The 12,165-nt window shown below is 59.4% G+C and overlaps 1 protein-coding gene across 1 annotated transcript; it reads left to right on the forward strand.

The window, feature by feature from the left end:
- Positions 1-2,761: 2,761 nt before the first annotated feature.
- On the forward strand, positions 2,762-10,082 carry GBX1 (gastrulation brain homeobox 1). The gene is made up of 2 exons (XM_021538974.4): positions 2,762-3,323; positions 9,042-10,082. Exons 1-2 carry the CDS (start codon positions 2,864-2,866, stop codon positions 9,563-9,565), a joined length of 984 nt encoding a protein of 327 aa, XP_021394649.3. The 5' UTR covers positions 2,762-2,863; the 3' UTR covers positions 9,566-10,082.
- The last annotated feature ends 2,083 nt before the right edge of the window (positions 10,083-12,165 follow it).

Raw genomic sequence — 12,165 nt, forward strand, 5'->3', positions numbered from 1 at the left:
CTGCTCTGCTCACCTTCCTCAGGCCCTGTGGGAATGAACCCTGGTCAGTGAAGCCCCTGCCTTGCTACAGCCCTTCCTGCCTGGCTTCCCACCCCTCTGGAAGCAGCCTTTCCTTGCTGCTCCTAGCATGGAACAGACTCAGTGTTCGAAGGGAGATGGGGGCTGCAGGAATGCAAGTGTATGACCAGGTAACAGAACCTGAACCTTGGAGACATCAGAAGGGACTTGCAGGGCGCAGCTGCTGCTGTGCAGAGGGCAGTATCGAGCTTGTGCTGTGCTCTTCGGGCAGGACCTGCGCTGTGGCACGGGCTGCCGTCCTCCCTCCTGTGGAACACAGTTCACCCCAGCTCGCTCAGTTCTCAGCAAGGTCGCTAAAGACAGCAGTTTCCTGTTGCTCTCAAATATCTTGCTAACCTATGCGCAGGTGTGAGGTGTGAGCTGGTTACACAGAAAAGATTCATCGAACAAGTGATCAAATTGTATTTGCTCAGGAGTCAGAAAGCGGCTTGCACAGCCTGGATCTGGGCCTTTTTGAGTGCAGTCTTGAGATCCAGTAATACATGGCTATGCTTTCACTGTCTCCATGGTCTAAGGTGCTTTCGTAGCAGGGAATGGACCCGAGCTATGTGCATTGAAGATGACTCCAACTTGAAGGCTCCTTTACCACAAACATCTGATGAGGCAGAGAGCTGGGGCAAGGGCAGACAGAACATGGATGCTGACCAGCAGATCTGGAGCCATGTCCCTTATTGTGTCACAACTGGTCTCTGTGGTGGGATTAATCCAAATGCTTGTCACTACCATTTTCCTTCCCACCCTGGAATCTGGGCCCTAATCCTGACTAGGGGCCACAGCCAGTCAGTAACCTGCAAAGATGAACATCTCACTCTCTCAGCAATCCAAGGGCAGGAGGTGTCTGCATCAGAGTGGTGACAGGGATCGCCTATGCCAGGCCTCAGTTTCATGATTCAGTATTTGAGCCTGGGTGATTATTGTACCATCGACTTCTCCACACCCATTTCCCTCACTTGGAGCAGGGCTGTTCATGCTGTGGAGGGATAATTCTTTGGGGCCACAAGGATGTGCCACAGAAAAAGGCACAAAAGACAAGAAAGAGGAGATTGTGTGATGTCATATCTGGGCCCTGGGGATTCAGATTGTGCCTGTTTAGTGGAGGAAGGCCCATTTTAAGTACAGTGGGCCTATTTTGCCTCACTTAAATGCTCCACACAGGATCCAAGTGTCCAATTCCATGGCTGGGCTGTCATGTCCCACAGAAAACACACACTTCAAAGTGGTGTTCCAGACAACCTCAGGGACAAAGCAGAAGGTGATGGTAGAGAAATCCATGTGTTTACACAGATATCGATGCCACCAGGCAGCCTGGGTAGCTAAGCAGCCAGGGGTGATGCAACCCTGGTCAAAGGGGAAATGCAGGCAGGAACACACAGGGGACTTGAGAAGAGGAATACCCCTAGGTGAGAGCTAGAGGTCTGGAGTGTCACTGTGCCACTGAAACTACAGCTGGAGTGAGCATAGACATGACTCCAGCTTGCATTTCCCAGCTTCCAATCACTTTAAAAATCCTGATACTCTTCTGAAGCAGGCCTTCCGTTTGCCTGCTGCAGGTCTGGTGAGCAGCTCTCTATAGACAGGACAACCCAAATGCCGAGCTGGGGGCAGAAAGTCCTCTATTTTAGCGTGGGGACTCCCACCAGAGGCAGGCGATGTTCCTCCGGACACAGAGAGCACAGCGGAGCCGCGGCTCGGGAGCTTTCTCATCGCACGGCTCTCGCCGGCCCTGCAGGTGGAGCGATGCCCACCAGGGCTGCTGGCCGTGCCCGGGGGACGAGTCCGACGCGCGGAGTGCGGGGGAGCGAGCGGTGTCGGGGCCGCGGGGGAGAAGCAAGAGGGGGCATTTCAGGATGCGCGCACCGCCTCCCACCCTGACCCGGGGGCGTCCGCGGGAGGCCCCGCGGTCCTGCCGGCCCCGCGGCGTTCGAGCCCGCCGGTCTCACGGAGACCCCGCTCCGAGCTGACAAGGCTCCAGGGCCGAGAAAGGGCCAGTCCCGACCCTGCCCCGTGGTCGCTCTCCCCGCGCCCTGTTCGGGCGGTCTGCAGACACGGCACGGCACGGCACGGCACGGTGCCTGGCCAGGGCCGGTCCGTCGGGGCGCTGGAGCCCGCCCTTCGCTGCTGTCCCCGGACCGCTCCCCGCGGGCTCGGCCACCAGGAGCTGCTGGGAGGGCCGGCTCGGGTCCGGCGGCGGGAGCCAGGGTGGTGCCGGGCGGAGCGGAGCCGGTTCGCCCCGTCCGCGGGCCCGGGCCCGGAGAGGGCTGTGCGGAGCGGCGCGGCCCCGTCCCGTCCCCACAAAAGCACCCTTGTCCTGGCCCCGTAATTGCTAATCATCAATCACCATTAATAACAGCTGATGAGGCGGGAGGGGGAGGCGCCTTCCCAGGGGCCGGCCGCGCCGGGGGAGCGGGGCGCCTTGCCCCGCCGGAGCGGGCGCTGAAGGAGGAACTCGACCGTGATGTGCAGAAGATGGATGAGAGCAGAGGGCGACACCCCCGCCCGCCTCCCCTCCCTTCCTCCCCCCTCCCCTCGGCGGCCCGGCCCGGCCCCCCCGCGGCGGGGCGGGCGGGCGGCTCCGAGCGCGCCTCCACTCCGCCGCGCCGAGCCAGCGAGCGGGCGGGCGGGCGGCAGCTCTCGCCGGGCGCCGGAGCCCACGGGAGGCGGAGGGCGCGGGCCGGGGCCGGGGCCGCGGCGGCGGGGCCCGGCGGCGGCGGGATCGCGGCGAGTTGGCGGCGGCCCGAGCTCGCCGGAAAGTTGGTGCCGGCTGAGCCGGAGGCGCCCGCTCGCCATGCAGAGACCCGGCGGCCAGGGGACCGCCTTCTCCATCGACTCGCTCATTGGGACGCCGCCGCCGCGCTCCGGGCACCTGCTCTACACCGGCTACCCCATGTTCATGCCGTACCGGCCGCTGGTGCTACCGCAGGCGCTGTCCCACGCCCCGCTGCAGTCGGGGCTGCCGCCGCTGGCCCCGCTCGCTTCCTTCGCCGGCCGCCTCACCAACACCTTCTGCGCCAGCCTGGGTCAGGCCGTGCCCTCCATGGTGGCGCTCACCACCGCCCTGCCCAGTTTCTCCGAGCCCCCCGACGGCTTCTACCCGCCGCAGGAGCTGCCCCCGCCGCGCGCCACCCCCGACGCCGGCTGCCGGCGCGGCGCCGACGGCCTGGAGGCGGAGGAGCTGCCCCCGGGCCGCGACAAGGGGCCGGCCGAGCCGCCGCTGCACTTCCCGGAGCCCTTCCCTGGCCTTGCAGGTAAGAGCGGCGCGGGCCCGTCCTGCCCGGCGCAGAGCACCCGCCCCGCCTCACCCGGACCAGCGCAGCCCCGGGGAGACCTGCCCGGCTCCTCTCCGCCGTCCCAGCGGCACCGGGGGCAGGCGGTCTTGCGTGCCGGAGCTCGCCAGGACAGCAGCCGCGGAGCGGGAGTGCCGGGGCCGGGCGCGGCGGGCAGGACGGCGGCGTAGCCAACGGGTCGTGGCGGCGGGACCTGCCCACGGCCGCACTCCTGGCCCGGCTCGGAGTACCGAGCCGATTCCCCTCCGTCCCGGCCCGGATGGAAGCTTTCCCGGATGGGAGCCAAACTTCGCTTGCCTCGGCCGGGCCGCGGGGCAGGAGGGGCGGGAGAGCGGCCGGTCACGGGGACGCCACGGCGGGACTGGAGCGCCGCGGCCCGGAGCCGCGGCCGGACCGGTCGCACGGAGCTCTCCGAGGTCCTGGCACTCGGCCCGGGGCGAGGGAGGAGGAAGGTGGCGGGGTGTCCCACGGCTCGGTCCGCAGCCCTCCCCAGCCGCACCGATCTTGGTTCTGGTCCCCGTCCCGGTCCCGTTTGGTGCGGCGCGGGGCTGCGCCTTGTCCCCACCCTGGTGCGGCGGCCCGGGCCGGTCCCTCCGGCTTCGCCGCGCTGCGACCACCGGCTTTGTAAAGTTTCCCCCGAGCCCGCCCCGCAGGGCGACGGCGGAGGAGGTCCCGCGGCGAGGCGGCCGCCGCAGCCCCGCTCTTCTCCGTCCTGCCCGCCGCGCCGCCGTCTCGGCACCGGCTCAGCCCGACGGCGCGGGCAGGCGGCAGCGCCCCTCCCGGGACCCCCGGTGCGGACGGGAACGGCTCTCGTCGGGGTCCTCGCCTTTGTGCGCTGCGACCGTTCCCCGAGTGCGCCAGCAGCAGCCTCGGAGACTTGTTGCTCCGTGTTTCTCAGCCAGGTCCAGCACTCAGCTCTCCCGCTAGGTCCTGCAGCGCGGGGCGTGAGGGGTCCCTGCGGCAAGATACAGACGAGCCAGCTGCTGCTTCTTTGGCATGGCCTCTCTTGAGCTGTCTCTCCTGGCTGCTCCTGGGATCCACCTTTGTCTCACAGGCTTCCTGGCATGGATGCGTGCTGAGAATCTCTGCTGCTTCTTGCAGTGCTTGGCTGTTTGTTCTCCATCCTCTTTTTAGTCTCTCCTGGGTAAGCCCAGGTTTCTTCCTTGCCCTGCCTTGTTCATCCCTCAAAAGAGCATTTCATACACTCGGGTACCCCTTAGACCTCTCACCCCAAGCAGGACAATGGGGGCATTCTGCCTCCCCCTTGCCTTTCTGGGTTATTGGGTGTTCCTCCGGTGCTCCCCAGCCCCTGTGCTAAGTCAAAAGCCCAATGCAGTCTTACTTTTTTTGTGAAAGTCTGCTCAATGCCCTAGCCAAAACCAGGTCTATACGACCTCACCGTTCCAGTCTGTGAGCAGATGAACTGCATTGTGCTTGATCTCCCTCTATGGCTCCTCCATAACTGATTCAAATATGTTCTCTCCTCCCAAGGGACTCAGATGAACTGTCCCAAACCGTGACCACTTCTGAATCCAAGAAATCCTACCTCTTAAGACTTTTTCTGTTGCAACTGGATCATATGATCGAAGGGAAGATGTCTTGCTGCTGCTGCTCATCCCCTGTTGCCTCTGAGCACTGGGTTTGCTCTGGAGCCATGAGGGGTGCTTGTCCTTCTGCACAGACACATGCCCATTAGACCCAGTTCTGTGGGCTGCTTTGCCCAGGTCCAGGAGGATTTGTCAGGCCAAATGTGGCTACCTTTACCTACTGCTTCTCCTGGCTGTACCAGACAAAACTGGAGATGGACAGTGGGGTTTGCTTTACAACCATCTTAGAGGAAACTCAGGAGGGTTGTTGTGAGCTTTTTCCAGTACTAAGGAATAGAAATTTGATTCATGTCAACAGGAGCCATCAAAAACTATCTATACTGCAGTTTGCTCTCACATCCAGTCTGTGGCCCTGACCAAAAGTAGTTGTCCAGGGAAAAGCAAGAGAGCACAACCTGTTCAATGGTCAATTCTAAAATGATACTTCCCTCACATCCAACCATCTGCACACCAGGACTTCCTGTACCAAGTGTTGTTTCTGTATATTTAGTAAACTTTGACTAATTTGTTTTCTGTGGCCTCATCTAATCTCCCCTGGAGTCCACCAGAAAGGAGGGATAACCTTGACATCAGCCACATCAAGATGGCAAGATGTTGCACAGATTTTTTTACCTGTAGAAGAACCTTTTGAAGAATAAATGCCCCCTTTGATAATTTTGCTGACATTTAGCGACTTATACCCTGGAGTGGCTGCTGCTGTCCCTAGGCTCTGTTAGTATCTCCATCGTGTAGGTGTCTGTGGACACAGGATCAGTTGCTTCCTGGATCAGCCAAATGAATTAATGCACTATTTTAGGACTTTTCTCTGCATCCACTGGGTTTGAAACTTGCTTCCAGCAACTGCCACCCTTCTTTGAGCAGGAAGAGGCATGTAGAGAAAGTGGTGGTGAGAAGCAGGGAAGCTTGAGGTCTGGTTTATTTCTACAGCTGCCACAAAGGTATGACCCCTGGTGTAAGGGTACTTAACAGCCCTAGCTTTCTACACCTCTCGTGAGAGCCGGGTTGTTCCTGAGCTGTACAGATCTCCTCTGAGATTCAGGCAGTACTCTGAGACTCTTTCCTGGTGTTATGGTTTGACACTGGCACAATGCTAGTGTTTTTATGAAAATGTAATCTTTTGGTGTAGTGACAGTACATTCAGTCAGGGACAGGGTGAAGTTTCTGTTGTTCCCCTTACCAACCCAGGGCTCATCACAACACCCATTCCTGACCAGGTCTTCCTGATGCTTCCCTGATAGCTTTGTTACCTGTGACACTCAAGTCTCTTCGCCATGCTTTCCACATCCACAATCACAGAATGATTTGGGTTGGCAGGGACCTTTAAAGGCCACCTAGTCCAAACTCCCTGCCATGGGCTGGAACCTCTTCAATTACATCAGGTTTCTCAGAGCCCTGTCTGACCAGGCTTTGAGTGTTGCTGGGGATGTGGTATCCACTACTTATCTGGGCAAGCTATGCTAAGAGTGTGTTTCACCACACTCGTTGTGAATAATTCTTTCTTATGCCTCATTTAATTGACCTTCTTTTAGGTAAAATCATCACCCCTTGTTCTATCACAAGAGGCTTTAAAGTCTGTCTTTCTTACAAGCCCTCCTTAAGTACTCAAAGGTTTCAATAAGGTTTACATGGAGCCTTCTCTTCTCCACACAGAATACCCCAACTCTCTCAGCCTGGCCTCACAGCAGAGGTGCTCCAGCCCCCAGAACATTTTTGTGATCCCCCTTTGGACTCTCTTCAATGCCTTTGACAAGATCAATGAACAGCTGTGACTTTGTGAAAGACAAACCAGTGGGTCAACCCTGTTCTTCATTTACTGCTTCTTGCTGGTTTTTCAGTCATGATACTTTTCTTCATGACAGCTTCACTTACTGTTCAAAGGCCTTGAAAGTCTCAGTATACTCCAACCACCTCTGCCTTCATTCCTTCCTTGCTGGGGACATAGTAGGTGACTAACAGACCAATATACCAATTTTCTTTGTGAACACATCCAATTTAGATTATGTTATCAAATAGTTCCAAATTCCTTACTGCAAACCCAGCCCTTTTATAAGACACAAATGTGAGAGTGCTCCATTTAAAATTTGGAGTCTGGTTCAGAAGAGAGTATTCAGAGATAGGAGCTGTTTTGAAAACCATCATATTGCTCAGTCTTCTTCCAATCTCCTGGGCACAGCCTGGGCTGACAGAAGCAAAGTGCCCTCCGAGCACTGTTTGCTGGTGTGGCTGCTGGGATGCCATCCTCCATCCCTGGGGAGCTGTGGTGCCAGGGCAGGACCTAAAGAGCCCTTGGGGAAGACACTGAATTCCTCATAGGAGCTCTCTTATCTTGTCAGGCCCCATGCTCCACCAGAGAGAAGTGGTACACAGAAGTGAAAGCTCTTGTCTTCAGCAAAGTGCTTGGATGAGTTTGTGCAATGGCAGCCAAAGTGCTCCTTGTCACCTGCTGCTGATCCTCAGCCCCACAAGCACGAAATCTCTTTACCCTCTATGCATATGGGAAATCTCTTCCCCTGCCCCTGCCCCTCAGGAAGAAATAAATCACTCTGCAGCAGGATAGAGGTGAAGGTGTTCTTTCCCACTGTAGGAAACAGGAAGAGGAGGGAGAAGATTCCAGATCTCCAAAGCCTGGTCTCGGGAAGCCACAGGATTGCTGCAGGACTGACAAGGGATGTGGGAGCTCCACAGTCACCAGACTACCAGGAATGTCTTCTGGGCTCAAGTAGTCTCCTGCAGTTCTGTTTCTGTATTTAAACCCTGCACTGTCAGGCTTCTGAGGGCTGTTCTGCCTTTCCAACTGAGATGAGGTCAGGAGGCCAGTGATCCAGGGGCCCTGGTTGCATGTGCCAATACCTGAACACTGCTTAGAAATTTGGAGAGCTGCTGCTTCTCCTTGTGCATGTTGGATTATATAGAGCAGCAGTGCTTCAGGACAACACCTTCCAGCAGTGATTACTGCTCTTGGGTCAGACCTGAAGCATTTTCTGGTCTCTTCTAGTCTCAGCATGACAGAAAAACTTCTTCACCTGCTTGTGCATAGCTGTGGGTCCTCCCTTCATGACCCGTCTGTGGCTGAGAGCATGTTCTCAATTTGAGCCCTTCTACTATGGAAATTACTGTCTTCCAAACCTCTTTCCTCTGTCTGTCTCTCACCCTGTCCTCCCTTGCTCCGTGGCCGTTTAATCCTTCAGGCAGCAGTTTAGGACACAAGAAGCTTGCAAGGAAGAGATTCATACCCCAGTACCCCATCAATATCCTCACAGGCATCTTAACAGAGGCGTCTGCCGTGATCCAAGCCCTGCATTCTGCCTGATGGCCTGGGACGAAGTGCTGTCTGTTGTGTGATGTTGACAGGTTCTGTCCTGCCCCTCTGCCCACTGCTGGGCGTAGCTGAGTCCTGAGCATCGGCTGCCTCAGCACCTTGTTCCCGGGCTGCACAGTCTGCTATGGTGCATCCTTCAATTTGGGAGGGAGAGCCAGAAGTGGGCCACCCCATGTCCTGTAGAGCCCCGCAGAGAGGTTTGCTGGGCTGGAGCTGGCTCTGGATGCTGTTTCCAGGACAGTTCTTCAGCTCCTGGCTGGCTACTTTCTAACAGCATCAATGGGCTGGTGCACTGGGAAGAGACAGGGAGGGCTGAGCTAAGACAAGGTACGGGCGTTCTTTCCTACATGGAGATCCAGACAAGCTCTGGAAGCGTTGTGATGTTCTCCGCTAGACCGAGACCCTGATGCTGCTACCTCTGGGCCGTGGGATGGGGACGGGGCAACTGCTGAGGGGGTCGGACCAAGGGTGGCCGCCGGGTCCGTCGGTGCTGCCCCTTGCAGCCGGGCAGGCTGCGGGGAGAAGGGCGCTGGGGTCCGCGAGCGGAGCGGCTGGCGCCGCCCGCAGCAGGAGCCGGTGCAGGGCTGCTGGGGCTGGAGCCGGGGCTGCCGCTTCGCCCGCTCCGGGGCTGCGGGAGCGGGGCGAGCTTCCCTCGCGGCTGCGGGGCTCTGGGAGCGGGGAGAGCCGGGCGCGGGCGGGCGGGGTGCGGGCGGCGGGCCGCGCCGGCCGACACTGACGCTGTGTGCCCCGCAGACGGGAAGGCGTACAGCTCAGACGAGGAGAAGCTGGAGGTGAAGTCGGCGGCGACGCCGTGCAGCGAGCGGGAGGAGGAGAGCTCGGCGGGCGAGAGCGAGGAGGAGCCCTTCCTGGACGGGGCGGCCGCCGGCGCCGCGCTGGGAGCCAAGGGCAAGGGCAAGGGCGGCCCCGCCGCCGAGCAGCCCCCGCCGGGCTCCGCGGCCGGGAAGAGCCGCCGGCGCCGCACGGCCTTCACCAGCGAGCAGCTGCTGGAGCTGGAGAAGGAGTTCCACTGCAAGAAGTACCTGAGCCTGACGGAGCGCTCGCAGATCGCACATGCCCTGAAGCTGAGCGAGGTGCAGGTGAAGATCTGGTTCCAGAACCGCCGCGCCAAGTGGAAACGCATCAAGGCTGGCAATGTCAGTAACCGCTCGGGAGAGCCCGTCCGCAACCCCAAGATCGTGGTGCCCATCCCGGTGCACGTCAATCGTTTCGCCGTGCGCAGCCAGCACCAGCAGATCGAGCAGGGCGCCCGGCCCTGAGCCCGGCCGGGCTCCCGGACCCTGGGGCGGGCGGCGGCGGCGCGGGACGGGCCGAGCGCCCGGTCCCCCTCCTGTGTACATGTCCCTTATTTATTCCGTGTAAACTCTGTACATACGGCAGCGTGTCCTTCTGTCCGTGCCACGGGGAGTGCGGCCGCCTGGCCCTCGGGCCCTGGCCGCCCGCTGGGCCGGGCTGAGCCGGGCCGGGCCGGGCCGGGCCCTCGCTGCCGCCTGCCCATGTATAGCTGTGATTTCAATAAATTATTTTCTATGGAGCAAGACCACGTTCTTCCTCGCTGCAGGAACAGGGGTCCTGCGGCCCCGGCCCGGCGCGGGCAGAGAAGGAGAGCAGGGAAGGGAGAGGGATGAGAACAGGGACAGGGACAAGGACAGGAGCACGGGCAGGGCACGGGCAGCGGGCAGCGGCGCCGACCCCGAGAGGCGGCCGCGGAGGTCGGGGCGGCAAGCGGACGGGAGAAGGGAAGGCTCCGGGGCTCACCCGCCCCTCGGCCGGTGCCGGTACCGGGGCCCGCGGAGCCGGAGGCTGTGCGAGCAGCAGCGGTGGCCTTGCGGGCTCCTTTGCACCCGCTGCTGCACCGTGCCGAGACGCGGGAGAGAGAAGAGGATGGGGCGGGCCGGGAGGCGCCCGGGAGCATCCCCAGGTCGGCCCTCCCGCCGGCGGAGCCGGGGCCAGGACTGGTTCGGGACCGCCTCCGCAGCTCATCCCGGAGTGCGGGGACGTGTGTGCTGCTGCAGGCTCCCAGCACGGCTGCGGCCGCTGCCCTGGCCCGACTCCCTGGCGCTGATACCCTGGGACAGGTGCAACAACAAAAGGGGCTCGCACATCCAGACCAGCCATTCTCTGCTCTTGAGAGCTATCGCACGATATGCTGCTTCCGCAGCCAGCCACCTCAGATACTGAGCCCAGCCCCAAAGCCCCATGAGCCCAGTTTTGCACAGGGCACAGCTGCATGCCCAGTCAAGAGCACAAGCGCCGTGTGGCTACCTGGCTGTCCAGCCTGGGAAAACTGTTCTGGTGTGACAAACATCAGTGAGTCCATGGGGCAAGGGAGCTCCCATGCCTGTGCTGTGGTAGTAACACCCATTGCAATGTCACCAGAGGTTCCTGGACAGGGGGAGGGCTCTCTCCAAGGTTTGGCTGGGGCATCAATTGCTCACAGGTTTGATAGGGAGTTTGGGTCACAAATGGTCCAGCCGGCCACTGTCACCTTCCCTAGGAGACACAGCTTGGGAGAGCAGGAACTACCCCTGACAGCCAGAGCTGACTCCGCCTTCCTGAGCGCCCTTCCTGATGCCACAGCGAGGGCTGGGCCATCTGAATGCTGCCTGGGGGGCAGTGCTCCCTCCGCATGTCCCTTCCCTCTTTGGCAGGTACATTCTGTTCACCTGGAGTGTGGGATCCATGCTCAGAGCTGAGTCCTCCTGCAGTGCCCTGGAGCTTTGGAGCACTGGGGGGTGGCTGTCCCTGCCCCTTGGCTGTTGGCTCCAGTTGGCTTGTGTGGCCAACACAGACACAGCTCAGATCAGAGCAATCATTTGGACAAAGCTGTGCTTCTAGATGTCCTTGGCTCTTTCCACAGAAATATTTGCTGCAGAACTGAGAGGGTTCTGTGGGATCCTTTCAGGATTTAGTTTTTCAGCACAGCTGACTTCCACTGCAGGACACCTGCCTCTGTCCCTGCACCACTGTCCTGAAAAAAATAAAGTATCCTCAGGAAATGCCTGGCCTGGTGCTGCTCACAGCATCCCCAGCATGGATTTGCCCTGTCCAGGTAGCAACACCTGCTGGCATTCCCTCTGGATCAGGGGAGTAAATGTCCTTTGGCAGCAGCCCCTAGCGCCCTGCTCTCAGGAAAACTGTCTGCTCCCTTTTCAGCAGGCTGGGGTAGAGCTGCCTGAGCCTGCACCACTTCTCTGTCCTCAGGTGGGTGTTGGTCTGAGACAGCTCTGACCTCAGAGTGCTCCATGGCTGCAAAGGGGATGCAGCTGTTTGCAGCAACTGCAGTGGCTCTGGCACAAGAGCTGGTGCTCATCTCTGTGTGGGAGGGCATGGCAAAGCCATTCTGCAGCTACATGCAGGGCTCTGCCACTACAAATGTGTCCACATGAGGGGTCTGTGCCACTGCAGCCGATCACAGCACAGCAGTGCACGTTAACCACAACACTCCAGAAAGTGTCCACAGCTCCAGGGTTGGGGCAGTGACATTAAAAAGAGTCAAATTTTATTTTAAGGTCCAAGAACTCCCTTAGTCTCACTGGGCATTTGTAACTCTGGCTTGATATGTCCTGCCCTAATGGCAGCATGGGTTTATTGTGTCTTTAACCCATGTCCCCCACCATAGAGGCCACTGCCCACCCGAAATCCATGTGCAGAGCATCCCCGCTCCACTGCATCCTCATCCATGGGCTGCCACTGAGGTGGTTCCAACACCTACAGTTTTTAGCTGCCTGGAGAGTTTTGTTGTTGTTGTTGTTGTTGTATTAGACCAACGCCAGAGCCCATACACACTGCAACCCTACTAACAGCCATGCTGAAATCCCCACAAATGCTGCAGAGGTGCAGCTCTGTATAGAGCTGC

The sequence above is a fragment of the Lonchura striata genome, chromosome 2 (genome assembly GCF_050655825.1).
Source record: "Lonchura striata isolate lonStrDom1 chromosome 2, ASM5065582v1, whole genome shotgun sequence".
NCBI lineage: Eukaryota > Metazoa > Chordata > Aves > Passeriformes > Estrildidae > Lonchura > Lonchura striata.

What these genes read in the sequence shown, in the direction of transcription:
- GBX1 (XM_021538974.4), top strand. Translation starts at nt 2,864, where the DNA reads ATGCAGAGACCCGGCGGCCAGGGGACCGCCTTCTCCATCGACTCGCTC. An exon ending in GCCCTTCCCTGGCCTTGCAG is followed by an intron (nt 3,324 to 9,041) that starts GTAAGAGCGGCG and finishes TGTGCCCCGCAG; the next exon opens with ACGGGAAGGCGTACAGCTCA.